The sequence below is a fragment of the Seriola dumerili genome, unplaced genomic scaffold (genome assembly GCF_002260705.1).
Source record: "Seriola dumerili isolate Sdu_G_001 unplaced genomic scaffold, Sdu_1.0 BDQW01000002.1, whole genome shotgun sequence".
Classification (NCBI taxonomy): domain Eukaryota; kingdom Metazoa; phylum Chordata; class Actinopteri; order Carangiformes; family Carangidae; genus Seriola; species Seriola dumerili.
Window position 1 is genome coordinate 10,442,393 of NW_019174257.1, and position 22,967 is coordinate 10,465,359.

The following is a 22,967-nucleotide window of genomic DNA, read 5'->3' on the forward strand; positions in this document are numbered from 1 at the left end:
ATCACAATCATTTCATGGAAAGAGGTAAAAAATATTTTATTCCAACTTTATGAGCAACAGTGTATAATAGTTCTTAAAGATATTGGTACTGGACCCAGGTAAACAGCAGAACTGATGTATCAACTAATGAAAAATTATTCATCAGTTGCAGTTAATTTAAGTTTTTGCTTAAACTGACACTGACAGTGACAGTGTTTGCTCCAGGTCTGATGGCCTTTTATTACAGAAACTGAACTCAGTGCTTTTCAAGGCCTTTTGTTACCTGAAGATACTTGCTATAGATATACATTTATTTTATATTAAGGGTCCTCTGTCCTCTGTAACTTTTAAATCCCTTATAAAACATTTGTACTGTACATACTGAAGTATCTTTCAACAACAACAACTAAATAACATCATGAAATTAAAGAGCCATGAAACGACTTCCTGCCAAGGTCAGATACCTTAAAATATTCCAAACTGTATCCTCAGGGAGCAGTGGTGAAGGGGGTACTAATGGGTGGCATATTACCCAGTAATTAGATCTCAGATGGGTGAATGAAAATAATCCATTGGTGACCCTGAAGCCTCAACTCAAGGACTGTCTGAATGTTGATGACAGAATCAATTTACTAAAATATTCATATTAACTCATATTTTACACATACAAAGTATAAAGATCATATTTCAGTAACATGAATTAATTATATGGATATTGTGAACACCAACAAAGATACATGGAATGTGAAAAATCTTACACAGTGTTCTTATAAAAACTGTTGCAATCAAATTTAAAAAAAATTAAATACATAAAAATGTGAAGCCTTTGTTTTGTATAAAATGCAATTTGCATTCATGTGTGTGTGCATGTGTGATATTAGGAATCTGCAGTAGCTGGGCACAGGCCCATGCCCTTCAGGATGCTTTCCTCCAGTGCCAGGTAATCATGATAGTCCTCCTTCATCTTCACCCTGTCATCGTCCTGCAGGGATTTGACTGACTTGCCAGACTCCTGGGGACAAAACCAGAGAAGAATTAGTCATAAACCATATGTAACAAAGGATAGGGCTCTTTGAAACTTCTCTTTATCCAAGATCTCATGTTTTCCCATCTTTGAGGCAGAAATAATATTGTTAGATTCAGATAAATTGTTGACAATTGTTTGATTGCTCAAATTTGCCTCTGAATAGTATTAGCTTCATGAGAAGCACTTATTTTAAGTAGACTACATCTCCAAGCAGACTTCAAACAAAAACCTTACAAAATCTGTGGCTTCAGGAAAGACTTGGCATGCAATATATTGTAGATCTATAATTTTACTGATCATATATAAATTAGTTATAGTCAGTATTAGCAAATTAAGGTAAGGCTAAGGCTGAGCTAAGAAAACTAAGAAAGCAATGACACCATTGCTTTCTTAGTTTTCTTAGTTCAGCCTTAGCCTTTATCACTCAATCATGCAGCATTCAGCTGACCAATGGTGTAACTTGATCATTCCGTGAGTCAGTCTGTCAGCGACTTTAAATGGCTGGCCATGCTGTTGCGGTCCAGTCAAAAAATAATGTACAAATGAAACTATGTTATAGCTATGGCTCTATCCTTTCCTCCCACACCAGGGGAAAAGTTTAAAGGAGGATTTGTTGAATATTAATTTTCCGTAAAAATCCCAGACAAAGCCACAGACTTGTTCACACATACACAATATAGCATAATAGTAAGCAGACAGTATTGTTTGTATTAAATTCCTGAAGTGTCTTGTCCTTGTCTTGTATTTGAACTTGAATTTTTAGTTGGGGTATTTACGTCAACAAGACATGTGACGAAAACAGAACATGTGGGAAATATATCCTTGTTTGGAGGAGCAAGGAGACAACATCCAGAAACACAGAAACTAATGAGAAATTGCTTCAGCAAAACAAACCTTCATCTGCATTTATAACTGTCATCTATTCTAAAACTGAAACATTTAGCCAGTAAAAGATTTAGCCTCTATAGATAGCAGACAGACTGCCAGGCACTGGCTGTCAATAACTATACGGTCCCCAGTGCAAAGGATCAAATAACGATCTATGTGAATAAAACATGAGGGGCGAGAGAATAAGATTGACAGAGATAGAAAGACAGAGAGAGAGGCAGAGAGAGGGATGGCCTAGTTCAGCTTTCCCTGTGTCAACTTTGAACCAGTGTACACACTTTTAACTGGGTCAATAAAAAAAACATTTGTGAGTCCTAATGTATAAGCAGAGGACTGTGAGTGTGAGTGACACAAGGTGTCATTCAAGGCCACTTTAACAGCAAATACTGCAATCATCATGCTTTTAGTTTGTCTAGATTACTCCAGTCTACATGAGGATCCAAACTAACAACCCTCCACTGGCTCTGAAGGGTTGCCCCCTTCTATGCTTGAAGCAAATTAAATACAAAAGCATTCATAGATCTTCAGAGTGAAAGGTTTAACGTCACTAAGCTAGGCGAGATGAAATAATAGTTCACATTCATAGTGTTGCACTTGTACACATGAAAAGTTACAGCAGTATTTCAGTAAAAACTGAAAATATCTTCTTATCCAGGTGGCAATCCTTTGTACTTTCATTAATAGTGACCAATTTCAAATTGTTTTCACATTGTCATTTTGATATTGTTGTTGCAAATATCAAATTTAAATCTATTGTAAATTCTGTCTAGAATTAAAATCCATAGCTCACCATTTTCTTCTTGAGTTCTTCAGCTTCCTTTTTCTCTTTTACCCACTGTTCCTCCTTCTTCAAATAATCCTTCAATCTGTCTTCCTCCTGTTCGAAGTATTTCCTCACACTCAAAGTCTGCACACAGCCACAGGAAAAAGAGACTGATTAAGGGCTCTAATATTGTTCAGGCAGCCATTAATTAAACTCATGACTAATAACACAATAACCCATTATCACAATTTCTCTGACAAAGGCGGATGTTTGGTGACCATTGAATCAGCATGTTACAGATGAATCCAGGTTGTAGGCAAAAAGTAAATAGGCTGCAGTGAAACTACAGTGGCACTTTACTATAACACTATAATGTATGTAAAGGATTTGACTTTTTCAGTATTTTGCCATGAAATCTGTCCAGGAGACATGTTGAAAATATAGTCACCAAATGCCCTTAAAATAGTTGTTGCTATCTGCAAAACCTTTTTCTTGTTTTTTGTAGTTTTACCAGCTACTGTCACATGTCTTTCCTGGGCTGTGATGTTGTTGTGTTTAGCTGCTCCAACAACAAAGTGACTGACTGACAAAAACCTGCATGAGCTTCTTCTCCATGAAATCAATTTCACTTTGGCAAATCTTTTTAAAGCATTAAATACTCGTGTTTCGATTGTAGTGTGAGCGGTCAAGAAAGGATCACCAGTAACTAAAATGATTTGATCTGCCTATAAGCCAATGAGCCAATGGTGAGCCACCACTCTGTTGATCTCTTGCTACCTTGTTACTTAATGTTTTCTAGCCAAAATAATGCCAGTAATGTTTTATTTCTTTTGATTACAATGCTGGACGTCATGGAGTTTGATCATCTAAACCAAAAGTTTGCAAGTAATTCCTGCTGGGTTTAATTAGCTACTCTCCACACAGCACTTTCACATCCACACTGCTGAGGTCAGACAGAAGCTGTATGTTAATAAAATATTTTTCCCAAAGCCTGTGCCATTTTATACTAGTGCCTTCAGACTGAATAAATTCCACATTCACAAGGATGCATCTTTCAGAGGGGGGAAATTGTCAACACTAAACATCTCATCTCATGCAAACATCTCAGCTTTCACAGTCAGATTAAATGTGTACAGTTCCAGTTAATATCAATGCAGAATGCAGCAAAAAGAAACCTGACCTATAAATAGCTGGCAGTAAACTAGTGTTGGCATGCTGCAGTCCTGGAGTTGTTACCTCAGTTTCTCAACCTTGACCAACAGCACATTACTAATTATTTTGAAAAAAAAGAAATAATAATCAGAAAAGTCATAACCTCCTTCAAAGTGAGTACACAGGAGGTGTTTGGACTGACTTACCTCACTCCTAGAGGGAATGTTGAGTATCTTTGGGATTTCGAAAACACGAACCATTCCAAGGTCGTCAGTCACAGCCAGGAAGTGCTGCTTGGCTGTAGGTACAAAACAACCCAGTAAATGAGCTAAAAAAAATCTTCCAACAAGGAACTTATCACAAAGGCTGTGAAGATATAAATAAAACAGACTGCCAGGCTCTATATGTTAGGATGAGCAGCAGCAAGTGACTACAGCAGGTACAGCAAAGTTCTCAGGTGAGCAGCAGGGGGTAGATCTCTGTACATCAGAGCTTTCAGCCCAAGAGGCTCATCTCATTTATTGTCATTTAGTTACAGGGTTTCTGCAATGTACTGGAGATTAAATTTTAGACTTAAAAGACTGTTTAATACCTCAGATAATGAAATTTAATACAGTGACTGCATGGTCAAAAGTCAAAAGCCAAAAGTTATAACTAAAGAAAAACAAATTCAAGATCTTTGTAAATGAAACGTAAGACTTTTTAATGTCTTTGAAGGCTGTTTTTTGAGGGAACTTTTAAAAATACTTTTCACCTGCAAATACATAAGTATATTAAGTAATTCCTTGTTAATTGAGCCACACATGAGCTTAGTATCATGAGATACCAAAAACTCACAGGAGTAATTCCAGGGTTTGATGCAGGAAATCCTGGCGTTGGTCACGTGTGCGTGGACGTGTGCAGGCTCACTGCTCTTTTCCACCAGGTTCCACACATCAATGCTGCCATCGTCTTTCCCAATGAAGAAAACAGCTGGTCGGGACAGGGACCAGCATCCCACAGTGCACTCCTGCTCAGAGCTTGGTGACATTATGATGGGGCCGTCCTGAATGTTTTGATATACAAGAAGTCAAATAGAGTCAAAGGATTTTGAATGCAATAAATCTGGTCTGTTATAAGTTAAATATCATGGATTTTATCTTGTTGTGTACATCATGATAGTCTGCAAGACTGATTTGGTTGAAAGGCCAGGATAACCTTGATCTTTTTTTGATTACACTTATTCTTATTCAGTCAAGTACATGGGTGCGATTTCTACTGGTTCCAGTGTTTTTTGCTACTGTAGTTGAATCAACAGGGTTACCATGACTCCCTCCTTCCAGATGGCGAAGTGCCAGCCTCCCGTCGTCAAAATAATGTCTTTGAAGAAGGGTGATCGCTGTACTGTATTTACCAGCCAGTGATGGACGTTAAAACAGTGGAGGGGCTTGGCACCTTGGAGAGAGGTGAGAGAGGCAGGAAGAGAAGACGCACTGTTTTATTTGACAATAATTTGCTGCCACAGAAGCAACAGGGCAATGCAAGTAGCAATTAACCCTCTGCGTCCCTGTAAATTTACTGTCCAATTTATAATAGTGATTACATTCAGCATGGCTTTCAAACCAAAGAGCTGACTTACAGTGATTGTGGTTATTGAAATACCTTATAATACAGTAATTGAGACATAAATGTATTTTATCCATTTCTGTCAATGCCTTGTTTTGTCTCAAGACCTCGAGAATACTCCACTATTGTGGATAACATTAAATTGTAAACACAAACTGCATTCTGGTCTGTTTTAGAAAATGGTGGATAGTGAAGAAAGCACTGGTTAGGTTCCTCTAAACCCACTTTAACAATGGTGAGCCAGAATACTCACTGTTTAGACGTCCAGCGTCGTCCTTCTCCAGTTTCCAGTCAGTGTAAATAATCTCTCCATCCTGGTGGTTAAAAAGTAAACATTATGGAACAGATTACGAGGAGATGTGGAATAAACCGGCACATTGTATATTTCTCCTTATTTTTATTAACACAGCTGTTAATAAAACTGTGACAGCTGCTGGTCAAGTATAGCTTCCACAGTGCATCTTAACCAGTCCATCTGACAGTACATTTTAATGCGTTTCTGAGGTAAGAACTTGTTCAATGTGGAATATCATATAATGCAAAATTTGCATCTTAATCTAAAGATGATACTTCATTTGTAAAAAATATATAGTTGAACTAGGTTCCATCTAACATTGTCCTATCACAATAAAGTGACCCTACTCTTTAAGCAGTTGAGTGTTGTATTTAAGTAAAATAATGCTTGATATTGTTGATTTCAATGTTTACCTCTGTTCCAATATAGAGCTTGGTATTGACAGCCTCCAAAGTAGTGATTGCTTTGGCTGAGGGCACTCTGAGCTGGCTGTAGTCTGCGATGATCTCTGAGCTGTCATCGTTTTCATCAGCTTCTCCTGTCAGGGGAAATGACAATGGGGAGCGCAGGGTGTGGGGCAGAAAATAAGGTGAGGTTAAAAGTTCAACTCATACTTTACTAACACACATGGGCCTTTTTCATTTCAGTCAGTCAAGAGTGGCAGCATGGTCCTCATTAGATACAGAAATATAGAGCAGTTTTTTTTTTACAATGGTTAAATTCATGTCTGACTTTGACACACCTATTTGGGGTCTTGTTAGTGAAGAAAAAAAAGTCTAAACATATATTTCAACCAAAGGAAAATACAACAATAAGGGTAGAACAATAGGCAAGGATTTGGTAGACACTATTGACTTATCAGGGAAGGAACATTAAAAAAATCTAATTATTTAAAGTAAGGAAATAAGAGAGATTGAACAGTGGCAATGGTGCAGTCTGTTCTGTAATCTGACCATGAACAAGGAGACAGAAGGACAAAGAGGAGGGAGGTGAGGGTGGGTACAGCTGAGGTGAATGGGTTGGAAAGAGGGGATACTAGGGAAGTGGGAAATAAAGGGAGAAGAGTTGTAGGTAGGAGTGAGGGTCGTGGCGAGAAGGGGGACAGTAAGAGAGAAGGACGGGAGGGATGAGATAGGCAGTGTTGCTAGTGATGGAAGAGGCCTTTTCAATCACAAAAGCCCAAATGTCTGTCAGGGACATTATAGAACTGTCCGTTCACACCCCCTTATCAACGGACCGCTCCCAATCAAGTCTCAACCTTAGTCTGTTAGATTAGTTCATGAAGGTCAGATCAGATTACCCAGTCACACATCTTCTAAAACAACTTTCCCCCAGTTAAGATGTGTGTAAAGATATGAGACAGACGATACAGCACAGTTACAGATGTAGACATTGTGTAACTTTTACCAGACTGCACTACTGCTCAACTTTTTTGTTCTTCATCCCCATGAGGGTTTGCTTGAAAAAACTTGGTCTGGAAAATCATGTGGTTCTGTTGTTGGGCAGGGTGGAGGTTTTCTACAGTGGGTACTACTGTAAGTGCAAGTAGCACCAGAAATTGCAAAAGGTACAGGATGAAACGCTGAATATAGCGCTCAGAAGCAGACTCAATAGACTCAATCAATATCAGTCAAACATCTTCAGAAGAACCAAAGTATTAATCACACAGAGATTCATTAAAACCTTAATAACAGACTGCCTGAGGGATGCTGAAAAAACCCAAGCAGATTTATTGCCTCAGTTAGTGAGCATATTCATTTTCTAACCACCAACCACCAAATTTGTGTTTATGGAGACAGACTTTCAGCCAGACAAAGACAGGTCTCTTCTTGACCAGTGAGGACACACATGATCATCTTCTGGCCCCTAAGGAGCCTGAGCAGCATATTGCAAAGAGCTGACAGTCAGCAAGGCTAATACTCTGCAACTATGAGGGCCTTGTTTTGGAAGTATCACTTAATAAAGTGCTATGAAACTGGAGTAGAGAAGAGGGAGACAGACAGAGAAAGAGAGTACCCGAAGGCCAAGTCCACCCTGCTCCACTGATCACTGTGCTCATCCATCCAAAACAGAACTAAAAAAATCTAAGACCCCCCAAAAATAGACTATGCCAACACTTTTGACAACTATCAGACAGGAGATAGTTACCTTTGTAATGATTATTATTTACTGCATCAGTTTTAACACATAAAGATTCTGAATCCAGATATTACATGACTTGTATGAATCTTTTGAAGGTTAAAAAGAAAACTCACTTTTTACATATATATTTTAACTGCTGTTGTTAATTTTGTTTGTGTGCGTTTGAAGTTTTGTGTTTTACACTTTGACCTGAGTTTTGCTTATCACATTCTTATCCGGGTTTCCATGTGTGAAAGGGTCTGAAAATGATCAGACGTCTCTTTTGCACGATAAGTTGCTTTCTGTGACTGAGTGAGTGTATGAGTGAATTATAAACCTTCTCATGAGATGCTTTGCATCTATCGATAAAACAAAAAAATAATTGTTGTTAATTAATATAATAGAGAAATGCTCGTGGAGAGATGGTGAAACAGACAGAAGCAAATAAACCCAGGCAGCCTCAAGGGGGTAAAATCCCTCACCTGTGTTCCTATCTGTATTACCATTACAAGTGTAGTGTTCGAAGCTGAACTTCAAAGGAGCGTATTCTCCACCGATATTGATCTTTGGCAGCGAAACCTGAAACATGACAGAGGAGAAGACAACGTTTTACATCTGAAGAACTGACAGACACTAAATGTTGCATATATACTCAGAGCTTTTGAACTAAAGTTGCAAATAATGTAACGGTGACATTGTGGTTTTAGTTTTAAGCACTGCAGGATATCAAACACAAAGATTCAGTCTTTAATGAAAACTGTTCTTCAAAATACCACAGTACATGTTTGTTTTCAGAATTACATTTCATGGCTTGAAAAGGTTACAAGTTAAATAAAATTAAAATCTTTTATAAAAAGTATTTGTGGACTCCATGCTGTGTAGTTTGAAGCTTTAGCTTACTCACAACTTTATATATGATTGAAAACAACACCAGACATGCAGATGCACATTCTGTGGCATTTGTGCCAGTATTGGTGAACTGTGCTATCATTTATCCAATCAATTTAATGGCCTTTCAGTTTGCTGTTTACAGCCACAAGGTGTAAAAAGCTTAATTTTTTAAAACTGCTGAAAAAAAGATTCCAGATCATTTGACAGTTCACTACTGTCAAAAGAGTTGCACTGTTATGTCACCTACAGTAAATATTGAGTTTCATATTGCACCCCTGACCCTGCAGTACCCTGAACAGTGGTTTCCATGTACGGTCCAGGTGTTTGAAAGTGTCGGGGACACTGTAGGGTGTCATCTGGGTCTTCTGATCCACATTCTGCTTTTTGTCTGACGCTGACAGGTTCAACAGTTTTGGCACTCGCACATCCCAGAACATAATAGTGCTTTACAGAAACAGAGGGACACAGACCCACAGATGGACAGTTTTAACAGTGGAATTAATATTACTATTCAACCTAAACTTAATATAAACTTGAATCATTTGTTCATGTTCATGCTCCTATTTAAACTATCACACCATGAACAGTGACTGATAAAGACTCTAAAGACGTGTGGGCTTTGTTCTAATAATGAACAGCATGCTACCCAAATGCGCTGACTGCCAGTAACTGTAGACACAGTACTTTCGTGATCGGCATCCATCTGTAATCTGTAATGTCTTTTCTATCAATCTACGGACTGTACCCAGACCTCAAAATACAGTACATAAATAAGCAGCCTGTAGTCATATCAAAGCTACAAGCGTCTGCTAAAGGCTGATACCTCATAACTCAGCTTCTGTAGACTGTGGTCACTCTTACAGCCCACTCCCAAAGCAAACACTTGTTTACTGCTCTCCTTAACAATGACAAAATCTGGTAAAAACTATAATCTGAAAACTGAAATCGTTATACCATATTAACAAATCTGTCATGTCTTGTTATATACTATACAGTCACATATTATCAGGCCTTGGAATGTGAGACAAGAATTTACTAACTGTCTGTGTGTTACTATCTGTGTGTGATAGATACAAACAATGACAATACCTAGAAAATCACAGAAAAACACAGAGTTTGGTGGGAACTGTAATCTGTCTAAAAAATACCCTCAATGACTGCACAGTTCTTTAATATCTAAATGGTACTGTATGTTCAGCAGGGGGAGGATAAGCTAGATTGCTCTGTGGGTTTGAACCAGTCTGAATTTTTTTTATGTTGCTGTAAATCTACTGAAAAGCTCCGTGCATTGTCACGGCAATTGACAGTGGCCCTCAAAACAGTGGTGAAAAGTAACTAAGCACAATTACTCAATTACTATATTATTTTCTGCCACGTCATACTTCTACTCCACTACAATTCGGAGGCAAATACTCTGCTTTTTAGTCCACTACATTTATTTTGATATCTTTAGTTATTAGTTACTTTACAGATTCAGATTGATAATACAAAATCTAGTAAACAAATAGATTATGAAGTATCATTATAGGTAAAGATAAGATCTACTTGATCTCCAGGGGGAAACTCACAAGCTACCCAGGAGTACATAAAGTAATTAAAACCCCCACCTCTATCAGCTGAAACATTAGACAATGTATACATTCATACATTTGATGCTAATACTTTTGTACATTTACTCAAGTCACAAGCCATCAGCTGCAACAACACACCTGTACTTGGCAGTATATGTTGCTACCAGCCATATTATTTGAATCAGTGGAGTGGCAAACATAAACAAAAAGGCAAACTTGTGAAATACAAATTTGCTATGTACCATATTATACTGGCTACAAGCTGACAGAATTTCATCCATTTAAACATTTAAAATGAAAATTTTTCAGTGTAAGACCTACCAGTCAGGAGAGCAGGTGACAACTTGAACAGAAATCTTATACTTGTTCTCCACTGGTAAGCCCGTCCTGGTCACCTAATCAGAGAGAGAGAGTTGCAAAATCAACAAATATCTGTGTCAAGCTTATTATGTCAAATAGTGAATAAGGTTCCTGCGAAGATATATGGGAGTTTGATGTTCCCCTTGGGGCACTTTGATGATTGCCTTATTCTACTTATCCAGATGAGTGCCAGTTGGTTGTCATGATTTATTACAATTAGCTCAGAGACGAGGGACAGGCACCAGTGGGAAACCATAATGTAGTCATTGTTTCATGAGAAATATTTTAGAAACACTCAGCAATATGCATGGGTTCTGTGGACTGTAAGAATGAATGATTGAATCTGTGTGAGACCATGGTTCATTGTTACTGTATGAAAATTTCTATGGCTGCTATTTTCACTGTACACACTTGTTATTGCACATCTAACAGACCAAACACCATAGTGTCATTGTGCAAACAAAGATTTTCTTTTCTTTCTTTTCTTTTTCTCTGCAGCTGTCAGGAACAGGAAAGTCCGTCAGTTCAAATACAAAATCTTTTGTGTTGTTGTGGAGTTATTTTTCAGTTCTGACCAGCTGTATTTTTATTACTTTTGTCCTGTCTGACAATGTATTCTGCCCTCTTTCCCAATGTGCCTTCTTGTTGATTATTGTAATTCCTATTATCATAGTCTTAATATGTTGCATTCTTGCCTTCATAGTTGTCAGGGCAGAGAAAAGGCTATGACTTCACTATCCCTAATATTTTGCCTTACCTTCTGTTATACCTTTTTACATTCAAGTAGCTTTTAACCTTAGCCAGATAAAACTAAATGAATATTTAGGAAAAAAGGTCTGACCCTTTAAGTGTAAATATTCTAATATCAATTAAGGACTTAGGTATGAAGGGTAAAATCTACTCCAGCTGCCTCTGATATGTTGGAAACTATGTCACAGTGTTTACATTAGATATGATAAAAGAGGCTTGAGATCAAGAAAACAAATAATGTTTCACTGAAAGCATTGCCGTGTAGTCACACAAAAAACCTTTTATTAATCGAGATAGGCCAAATGAAAAACTGATTAACCATGTGGAAGGTCCCAGCAGCTGCCCACTGTACTCTATGTGGAAACTGTCAAAGAATAACTCTGTATTCTGCCTATTTGGTTTCAGGCATTCACTTGTTAATTCCCCCCAACCCCTCTGCCCTTCAGCTCTGTGTACCTCAAACGTTGGTGGCAGCCACTGGACATCAGTAATTCGTGCTTTGTGGCTGTTCTCTATGGCAGACACTGCACAGAAACGCACAACAGGAGCCTTATTCTCTTTGTTGTCATCAAGGTCCTGGTGGGAGGTCAGACACAAAAGGCACAGCATGTACTGTACAGTGAGCTCTGACAATTCAATCCAACCTAATCTAAATACAAAGACTTAATACAATGATGACTTGCTGTCCAAAAAAGGGAAATGCATTAAAAAAAATAAAAGAACAAAAATAGTTCATGAAGATAAATCAGTGTAGTCCGTATATTGGCATCTATTTATAAACTACTTTCACTTGTGCAATTTCCTAGTTTTTTTCTTAAAAAGAAATTTGAGTGGGTATTTAATAACTAGCAACTTCTTCAATGCTGATTATGCAACTAGTTTGCACATCAACCATAATGTTATCTTTCTTTGCTTTTTATTGAAGTAAAATTACAGGATCAAAACATCTACTCATACATTGCATGTATGGCTCTATTTGTGCACTCAGGTCCCTGAGTGCACAAATGTCAGCTAATTTGGCTGTGAGGTGCACCTGTGGTTGGATTTATTATGTACAATGGGGTGAACAGAACACAAATCTATACAGGAGGATTTTAATTCTTCGTTTATCTGATAAGCTAGCAACAGGTGCTGGTGTAGTGTAGCTTTCACAGCACTCAAAATCGAAATAAAGCCCTTTAGCTGATACAACTGCTATTGTTTACACTGCAAACACTGGGGAGGGCAGTGATCTGATTTGCTTGTGTGTTATCTTCTATGAGGACAAACTGTAGTGGTAGACGGAGGGCTTGTGTAACAGCTGGAGTATGTGAGCTGATGCTGTTGACTCTGGGGAATGAAGAACAAACAAGGACAAAGAGAATAGTGGGAGGAACAGAGAGAGGAGGTGGGGGAAAGCAAAAGAGAAGGAAGTAGTGCGGATAGGGATGGAGACAGCTGTTCCACTGTAGAGGCAGTAAAAACACACAAAGCAAATGGGGGCTGGATGATGGGAGCATATGTCTCTATTTAAATACGGCAGTCAGGTGGAAGATGTCAGTTGAGGTCAGGCTTTAAGGGGACAAAAGTAGTGGCTATGGTGGATTTAATGTACTTGATATGTTGTGGGTTCAAATATGAGCCTGGTTTTTGTCATGCATTATTACCTCTCTCTTCCTCACCTCTTCTTTAGTACGCTACGTAATACCATTGAAACAAGGCAGATATAGCATGAAAATATTAGTTTACTATGATGTAAAGCCAAATGAGAAACCCTCTTTGAAGTTTCAGTCTTCAGTCAAGATTTTTTTTATTCAGTTAGATCACTGAGTGAGGTGTTTGTATGCGGCCTAATAGCCTACTTTCGTTTGGCAGTGGGGTCATGTAATGATATAAACTTGCTTTGAGATTTACTCCTGGCATTAGAACATTTGTGGAACTAATTTTGACAGCTGAGGCTGGCTTCAAAAGGACCATTAGGCCGCTGCATTCCCAACTAATGAAAGGGTGAGGATGAGGAGAGAACTCAGGAGTCAACGTGTCATCATCTCGCTCTGTCATACAGCACTACCGAAGAGTACAGTCTGTCTTTACAGCAAACATGATGCATGCTTTGATAAACTGAGGACCCATACTTGAATAAACCAAGCCAACATCATGATTAGTCAACAAATTACGATAAATGATACCACATGTACAGTAATACACCAACACAGAACACCATGTATTATTGTATCAACATTGTGCACATAAGAGACAGGATAAGGGTACTTACGAATGTGTCAGTGTTGACAGAGGTCTTTTTTCCACTAGATTGCATTCCCTGTAACTGTGTGACGTGAGCAGAAATGTCCCATAACACAACCTGAGACAACAGCAACATAAAATCACTTACTGGATATTAACATCTGAGTCTGGTGTAAAAGACAAACATGAAAGCACTCAAATCTGTCTCATCAAACTTTGATGAAAACAGAGTGACAGAGTAACAAGAAAAAATATAGAGGAAACAATATGACTAATGTGTATTTGATAAATCATTTTCCTTATGATAAGAAGAGGGTCAGTCAGAAAGTAGTAAGGTACAAAAACAACTATAAGGCAGAAAAGGCAGAAAAGTAGAGATGCAGAGCAGAGTCAAAGTCTGCACCTGGCCATTCATGCAGCCGCCAACGATAATATTTGGATCAGAGGGGCAGAACTCGAAGGCAAAAATGTCATCTGGGCACTCTAGTAGCAACTGCAAAAAACACAGAAAACCCACATTACAAAGGACAGAAATATTATATTTCAAAGTACAAATTTCCACATATTGGGTGCTTGCCATCCCAAGTATTTATTTATTCTAGTCTCTCCATACAAAGTTCAGCTTTAATCCACAAAACCAAGTGCATATAGCAGATTCCATTTCATCAGGCATAATTGGAAAAAGAGCCAGGAAGGATAGGATGGTATTACAGAGCAGTCATTTTTCATCCTGATGTTTAAATGTGCTCGAGTTTAAAATTAGCTTCATGGCTGGACTATTGCACTTTACTCCTTACAATAATAAATATATCTATTTACATTATATAATGTCTCTAGTTTCCTTTACATGGTATCCTCTGTTGCTTTGATCACTGCTCCAGGAGACGGTGAAACCAAAGGATGACACATACACCAGTGAAAGCATACGTCATGCAGAACTCATATTACTTTTGAGTGATTTAGCAGCTCAGTTTTATTGATTTAGTGCCTGGGTCAAATCAATAGAGCCTCTCAAATTTTCCTAAAGCAGATAATGGTTTTGAATGACAGCACAAAGCAAATCTTTTCAGCCATTTCTTATGAAAGTGTGACTTAAACAGATATGAGGTGAGAAGGGAGAGAATGTGCTTGTAAGCTGTCAATGAGAGAGAGAAATATGGTCTTTTTAATATTTTATTAATAATATAGTTTAATAATATATTCATGTATTTCCATACCTGGGGATTGGTGGGGTCAGAGAAGCAATAGAAAACAATGAAAGATGGTCTGACGTCAAATGTAGATGACTCGTTCAACTGATCCTCCTCCTTTTTTTCTGTCAAAGCCACAGCTATCACACCTACCACATCAAAAAACACATCATACAATGTAGCACACATTAAAATAGATGTTAAATTTGTTTAGAAGTGTTTTTTTTTTTTTTTTACTTTGCTGATTGAGAAATTCATGGATCAACTCTGATCCCTTCTTTGAATAAAATATATTCGCATTGATATTATTATTCTGGATTTCTCTGGAAGCCTGCTCTATGGGTGTTGACTGCTGGGAAACATTACAAAGGGGCAGTGATGAACAATTATGCTCTTCCAGTGAGAGAGTATTTGAAATTCTGATACTTGTCAGTGACATTACAGGGGGAATGTCATTTATGTAAGTTATATATCTTTTTCATCATTATCCATCAACACTGTATTGTATATATTGCCAAACTAAATGCTATTACAGACACTTTTGTTGCGTAACACTACACGTTCCCCAAGCCACAATATAAGCTGTGCAAGGTATTAATACTGAACTCATTTGCTCTGACATTGAGAATGGTTGAAAGATACAATAACTATAGCAAATTTATCCAAATACTGTATTAAATAAAGCATTAGGTGAGGATGTTGTTGTCTTTAAGTCAATGTTTTTGTGAGAAAATTTCCACTGTTCAAATTTGGTAGACAAAACTGTTCACTGTTGGAGATTTGGTCTATTACCATGAATAGTTGGGTGCCAGTTAATGCTGCTGATGCGCTTGTCCTTAGTGTACTTCTGGTCTGTGAAGGCCTGATAAAGCATCAAACCTTCAGAAGCCTTCCCAGACCAGTCACCATCTTCAGCCCCTGTCCCCAGAACCTTCCAGTCATCAGTGAATACATTCATGATCTCTTCCTGCTGAAGAGCTTGCAAAACCCTGCAAAACAATTAACATTTTTAGGTAAAACTTCGAGTGGGAAAACCTTTATAAAAGTGTGCATAATTAAAGATTTTACTCTATTGTCTCTCCATAGCAACAGCTACAGTACAAAGTGCTTACATTAATGCTTATGATGAGTGCTTATCTTATCTTTTACCTGGAGAAATATGACCACAAAAATAAATATGTTGGGGTCTGAGAGAGACGGAGATTAGTAAGTATCATAAAAAAATTGCATTAAGCCCAGAACTTGGGCAGTGACTATCAACTATAGAAAACACAAAATATAGTGGACTGAGAAGGTGAGTGGTTATAAAATAGCTAGTGAATATTCTAATGCTCCTCCATGTTAATAATGGATGGATTTGAGTTCCCTACGGCTGATATAGAAATGTATGAGAATGGGTTGACTTTGAGGGGGTAACTTACCTGGGAGTCACTAAATTGCAAAAATTCTTCAGACTCTCAGACTGGTGGATGTTTTCTTTTTCTTCCTCACTTAACTCTCTTGGCTCGTACTGAGTAAAGTTATTCCTCTGAGACTTCCTGTAAAATTGACATAAGGTGCTCAACACAAAAACATTAATAGGGATGGAGTTACTATTAACTAAATAAAGACAGAAAATGTGGTATATGGTGAACTTTATTATATATGTATGCATATAATGTATGGCAAAATAATCTGCACCACCTTAATATAAGGCATGTAGACATGAATTACAGAAAAATACTTAGAATCAGTGTTAAAATCTTATTTCCTCAGTGCATTGAAAAAGGAGAAAGTATTTCACCAGATGGGCAGATGTTGGCAGAAACCTGTAAGTGCTTTTTCCTCTTGTAGAATAAATACATTTTATGTGTACTGTTTTGCTGGCATACCACTGTGTCTGAGCACTGCTTCTCTGCAATCTGGGAACAGCCTGTATCCCACAGTCTCTCTGCATCAGCTTGATACTGAATCTGCTGTCTTGATAGGAAATACACTCCAGGTAGCGATCTGAAGCATTTCGGTCAGAAAAAGAGACTGGTTGCCCAAACTTCCTCCGCACTCTAGAGAATGTGAACCGCAGCTGATGACAAATAGGAGACAGAATATAAGGGTGAAATTATTTCATTTAATATGCATATTTAATGTGACTTTTTAAATATACTGCTGTACCTTTTCTCTGGTCTCTTTGACAGATTCTTCATCTATTTCCAGCTCACTGCCAAGAGATATCCATGGCTTTGGTTCTGGGGTTTTACTGACTTCATTCTCAATCACTACTGGTGTCTCGGGCTCAGGGGGCTTCACAACACAGAAAGAATTACAATAAAATAGAGATAACACAAAACAACAACAAGAAACACACTTAGGTGGAAGATTTATTTGATAATTAAACTTGAAATCTTCCCACATGGTCACACTTGTCACAAAATGTATGAACTATAGCAAGATTTTGGAGTAGTTTTGGAGGCCTTTTTATTTAATATTTTGCCAACAGACGTTTACCAGAATAAAATGGGAAAAAAATATTTACCCCACTCAGACATTTATCCTCATAACTAGGTGTATATCATAAAGACATACCAGGAAGAGTTTCAAACACAAATACTGGAGCTGGCATTAGTGAGAACAAAAGCAATGGAAAAACAAAACGTGGACCCTGTTTCTATAACTAAAATTAGCCGCTCCTTACACTGAGGATTCTTCCCTTAGCTTCTGGTGTCAGAATCAGGTAGAAACTCTGGCCATAAGTGAAGTCTCTGTCAAAAACCAGCAAGATCTCATCCTCTGGGTAGTCCTGTCAACAGTAGAGAGATGCACAAAAGATACAGGATTTTAGATAAAATTAATGTAGTGCATTTGAATATATCTCGCAACTGCGAGGAAACTTTGTACAGTAGTACTCTGAGAAGGATAGTTAATGATGGAGCAATGTGTGGACAGACACCACACACACACTAAAGGCCAGGCCTTGACTATGTCCCAAATAGGAAAGTTAACATTACTTAGGACAGATGAGTCCTTTACAGTGCCCAATGGTCTCATTAGAGTAATGTAATGTCATCGAAGGGGCATGAATGCTTAAAGTAAGAGTGGTGGTTACCATGTATTTAATCGAGATCAGACAGTGAGGGGAAATTAGGTTAAACTGGTTACTCTGTCTGTTCCCACAGCCCTCAACTGGGGGTCTGTGTATCATCACAGTGTCTTGAGGGTATTGTCTGAGTGATCTGTATAACAATGGATCAGCCTCACCAGCACAATCTGCTTCACAGGGCTGAAATCGGACACTGCAGCTCTTGTCTTAATGTCCTGTATGATGTCGTCTTTTTTCAGCAGCTTGTAAGGGCTCTCCCCTGTGACGTCCTCATCAGCGCGGCAACCAAAGAGCTCCTGGGTTGCCGATGTCAGGACCATGGGGAAGATATCCTCAGGGTGATCTTGGTGATACATAGTTAACAATTAATATAGGTAAGACAGATGGTAGAAAAAGGAAATTATATATTAGAATTTTCTGGATGGATTCAAACCCCAAACATCTTGAGCACACAGTAAGCACATACGTATACCTGCTTCACTACTAGCAGGTTTGAGATTTTATTTGTTGTTGGGTACAGCACTCAATTAAAATTATTTGTTTGTTAGTTCAGTCACTTTTTAAGACATTACAGGTGAAAGCGGTTTAATCAGTAGGGCCAAATTGTATACTGCTTTGAAACTTGATATAAAATCAACAAATGAAAGTTTTGTCCATCATGTGAAGATATTAGATCTTATAAACACACAAATGCATTGCTACAGATGCTTTAACAGAATTTGCAGAGACTTGCATTGAAACAATGTAAACAAGCAATGAAACTAGTGAATCCTTACTTCCTTAGTTATCCTCATCAAAATCAATCTTAAAGATCGAGGTGAAATCATAAGTCAATGTGCTATTGTCAGATACCAGAGGATTCTATGCTGTATGGTGGAAATAATGATAATAATAACCAAGGTGTTTAATTGTCATGTCTATGTCTATGTTTTACAAATCAAATTGCTGTCATCATTTGAGCACCACATAAGATATGTTCCTAAAATCAAAATCTCAAAACTCATGTAGGGAAAAAGGAGGTGTGTAAAAATGATTATGCTTTATTTCTGATTATGTGTTGCAATTCAAATCTGCATTTTCTTATCAGCTTCTCTTTCACATTGTTTTAAGTAAATAGAGGAAAAGCAAGAAGTAAAAAACACACAATGCCCTACAGAGTTACATATGCTACAGGTATCACAGAGTGAGAAAAGACTGACACACATTAGGGGCTGCATTAAATAAGACAGAAATGGTTGTAGAAATAGATTAAACAGTGCTGAAAACAGAGACACAAGCATGATGAGTAGGAATGTAGAGATACCACAACTATCAAGTAATGTTCACACAGTCAACAGACTTTAAAGTCACCATTGCCTGTGGACTGCAACACAGGTTCTTGCCCCTGTTTTTCTGATCAAACACACAACAACGCCTCTGATCCGTCACCTGCCCCTCCCTGTAGTTTGGACCACCCTACAATATCACAGGATGAAATGCAATCCTTGTGAATAGCCTGCACACAACGTCCAAATGCTTGCAGGAGGAATGCTGTTGTTTTTTCTACTACTCTGGCATGTGAAACGCAGATCAATAATGCATGAATTCAAAACATAGACTGCTCAGTTGTAGACATCTAAACTAGTAGTGTTGCTATGTAAAACCACAGCACTGCACCATTACCACAACAAAGTTTTTCTTAATAAACAATCTATGCAGACTCCTCCATATCTGAGGCCAGACTCAGTCCAGGGCACACTACAGTAAACAGGGCTCTGCATAATGATAGTTTTCATCCTGCTTGTGGTCTCTCTCTTCAAAGTCTTTCCACAAGGTTGCTGAGGGGACGCTGGGAATGCTCAAGTGCAGCTTAAGTAACCACTTCCCAGCTGGGTGTGTCAACCTTTTCCACTCACACCACTCCGGCCTCACACCAAATCATTGTAGTGGAAACTCACACCCCTCATTTCACAGAGTTATGTGTCAACTATGGCATTTGTACTCATGGGAAATATTTGCTTGGAAGACAAAGAGAGTGTGATGTTCTATGCTCCATAACCCTCAAGAATGCAATTAAACTGCATTTGTAGACTATGCCAAAGAGATATTTTAAATTTGTCGGGCCTCTTTACTCTTGCATAATTCACCCAAGCCTAGCAATTTTTTACCGCATACTGTAAGTCTTGATATTTATAGTATACCACAGTACATAACTTTGGTTCTGTTTATTTTCATCTCTGCTGACACTAGCAAAGAAATTAGACCTGAATAATAGGTGTTTATCGGCTGATAAGATTACTTCTCACTTATATTATCAATGTTGAGAGACTTTGCATTTACAAGATCAAACAGACTTGCACTTATACTGCTGTGACTATAATATGAATATTGATTAAACTGATGAATAAAATAATACATGTACAAAATAGAGTCAATCTGAGGACCATTACTTTTAACTCCCACGAGAGCCAATGACCTAATCTGCAGTAAAAATATACACTGTTGGTGACCTGCATTTAACCAAAAGCATGTTTTCAGGGTTGGTATACTGAATGTTAACTAAACCTTGACAATGAGGACTCACAGCAGAGTAGCATGGCCAAAGGCTATGCAACAGTATACTCAAGATCACATCAGAATAATGCATATAGTTTTTTCTGACTCCTCAAAGACATCTTTGATATTTGTATTTCCTTAAAACAAATCCAATAAATGAAGATAATGAAAACCAGTGTATCAATAAATGATTTTTACAAATTTAGTAAGCTAAATTTTTAATGCTTAAAATGCTAAAATGGCAACTGTATTCAAAGACTATATAGGACCTCTTGTTAATATAATTTAGGATATTTAAAATTTGCCTCATCTAACTTTAGTTTATCCACCAGTTTTACTGAAATTGTTTAATTTCTTAAGTTAATGTGAGTATGATTATCTTTCATTGTTATTGTCTCTCCGAGCTGCATTTCCCACATTGCCCCGATGACTGTTCCATCAGTGAATGCGTGTGATGTATGAATGTGTGAGTGAATGGGTGAATGTGGCAAATATTGGAAAGCACTTTGAGTGGTCAGAAAAGCACTATACAAGTCCAAGTTCATACATCGGTCAGCAAAAAGTAATTGATTCTCTCTTACCAGGCTTTTCAGGAGTAGGTGACCGAATCTTCTTGCCTGAATTGGAAGTAACAGTCCATTTTATTTACTGTGTTACTGTAGATATCTTCCTAAGACAAACTTGCATGCATTTCCACACACTGTTAACACTGGTATTAGAATTCAGACACTCACCTTTATCTTTTCCTTTACTGCCTGCGCTGCTTGTTGCACTTTTTGATATCTTAGGTGGCATCTTTGTTCTTAGGACAGCTTCACTAATGACAGGGATAATGTTATAAGTTCAAATTCTCTGAAAAGAACATACAGTGTTACATTTCGCCAAGCAAAAAACCAAATTACACATTCTTATTTATACATTTACGTTTTATTGATTGACTCATACAGGTTACACAGAGTAGCAAGTAGAGTTTCTTGGACTGTCATTATCAATGCCTGTGGTGACATCTTGTGGGGGGATAATGGAATTACCCTACCATTTTTGCATTGCCTCTTTAGCAGGGATCTGTTTGAATTTACTTTATCTGTGTAAACAAAAGTTTAACCAAGTCTTCTGACTGCTGTACATTTTTACTGTATACTTCAGTTTATATTTGCTAAGGTTGCTAAGGACCATCAACAACATTTTCGTGTTGTTAATAGTCTTAACAACATAATCACTAATTATATCTAGTGCTCAGATACTTCACTTTAGTAAAAGCAGTAATACCTCAGTTTTGCCTTACAGTATGTCCCCCATTCAAAATGTTACTTATAATGTTACTAAATATCAGTAAAATGTACTTCAAGTATCAAAGTAAAAGTATTTGTTATGCAGACTGGTCTCAAAGTGTTATATGTGCATTACATTCCTTGATTGTTATTACTAATGCATTCAGGTGTGAACAGCATTTTAATGTGTAGTTGGCCAATGTCAAGCTAATTTTTTATTTCTTTAAATACTATTTGGTAATTTAATCTATAAATTTTCTGAACTAATCACATATTTTGGATGAAAATTTCGATCTGTACATAATAAAGACTACAGCTGTAAAACAAGTAGACCATTTCCTTCAAAAAAGTGGAAAAGTATAAGTATAACGTAGAATAAACTGGAAACGTATAGGTACCTCAGAGTTGCTCTTACTTAACCTACTTACTTTGCATCGCTGATTATGTCAAACGAATACAACTAGACCTGTTACCACAGGCTAATAACACATAAAGTACTATGATACAAAATACAACCGTTTTATTCAACTATTATCTTAAGTAAATTACTGACACATTACAGCTGGTTTGCACATAACACTCGTTAACGAACGTTAATCTAGCAGAATTAGCTAGCTAAATAGGGATAACGGTAATGAAAAAAAGACGGTACTATGGGTAAAGAGCTCCGAGATAGCGAGCATTTATTATTACAAGTCAGTTTAATCGAAGGTACAACTATTTTCAGTTGACAACAAATGTAATTTCCCTCGAGAGGTATAGTTTATAGTCGAATAAATACACTTTACCGGAAGTTTATAGTAGCTTGAGCTCCTCCACACTTTCGTTGTGGAGGAGCTGTCAGGTTGTCAGGGGTAACAGTAGTGTGTGTGTGTGTGTGTGTGTGTGCGGTGGAGGGCGGGTGCGGACCGGGGGGGGGTGGGGTGGGGGGTGATTGACAGTCCAAGAAGCCAATCAGATCACAGCTGTAAATTGACGTTACAACTCGTAGAAAGTTACCTGAGCTATTCACAGGCATAGATTTAAGGAGTTTAACCGACAGGACGACACACACACCTGGAAATTCCACTTTAAGCGACAATTTGAGTAGGTCTTCAATTTTAACTGAGACGAAGACATTGGACTCGCTCGTGCCTTGGACCGCAGGTGGATGCAATTAGCAGTTGATTAATCTGTTGCGGGACATTGGGTAAGCAGCCTACTTTCTCATTTTGGTTTTCATTTCGTCCCTTCTCACTTTTGGTCCGGCTATGATTACTCTTAACAC

At 37.8% G+C, this 22,967-nt stretch overlaps 1 protein-coding gene across 1 annotated transcript; it reads right to left on the reverse strand.

The window, feature by feature from the left end:
- Window positions 1–810: 810 nt before the first annotated feature.
- wdr63 (WD repeat domain 63) lies at window positions 811–21,016 on the reverse strand. The gene is made up of 21 exons (XM_022738351.1): window positions 21,011–21,016; window positions 18,053–18,237; window positions 17,490–17,594; window positions 16,970–17,098; window positions 16,690–16,880; window positions 16,240–16,356; window positions 15,611–15,807; window positions 14,846–14,967; window positions 14,032–14,121; window positions 13,657–13,746; window positions 11,859–11,978; window positions 10,614–10,687; window positions 9,012–9,165; window positions 8,313–8,409; window positions 6,123–6,247; window positions 5,668–5,728; window positions 5,113–5,243; window positions 4,647–4,854; window positions 4,016–4,107; window positions 2,685–2,801; window positions 811–991 (listed from the first exon to the last, which is right to left on the reverse strand). The coding sequence occupies exons 2-21, from the start codon at window positions 18,212–18,214 to the stop codon at window positions 857–859; spliced, it is 2,517 nt and encodes an 838-aa protein (XP_022594072.1). The 5' UTR covers window positions 18,215–18,237; window positions 21,011–21,016; the 3' UTR covers window positions 811–856.
- Window positions 21,017–22,967: the final 1,951 nt, after the last annotated feature.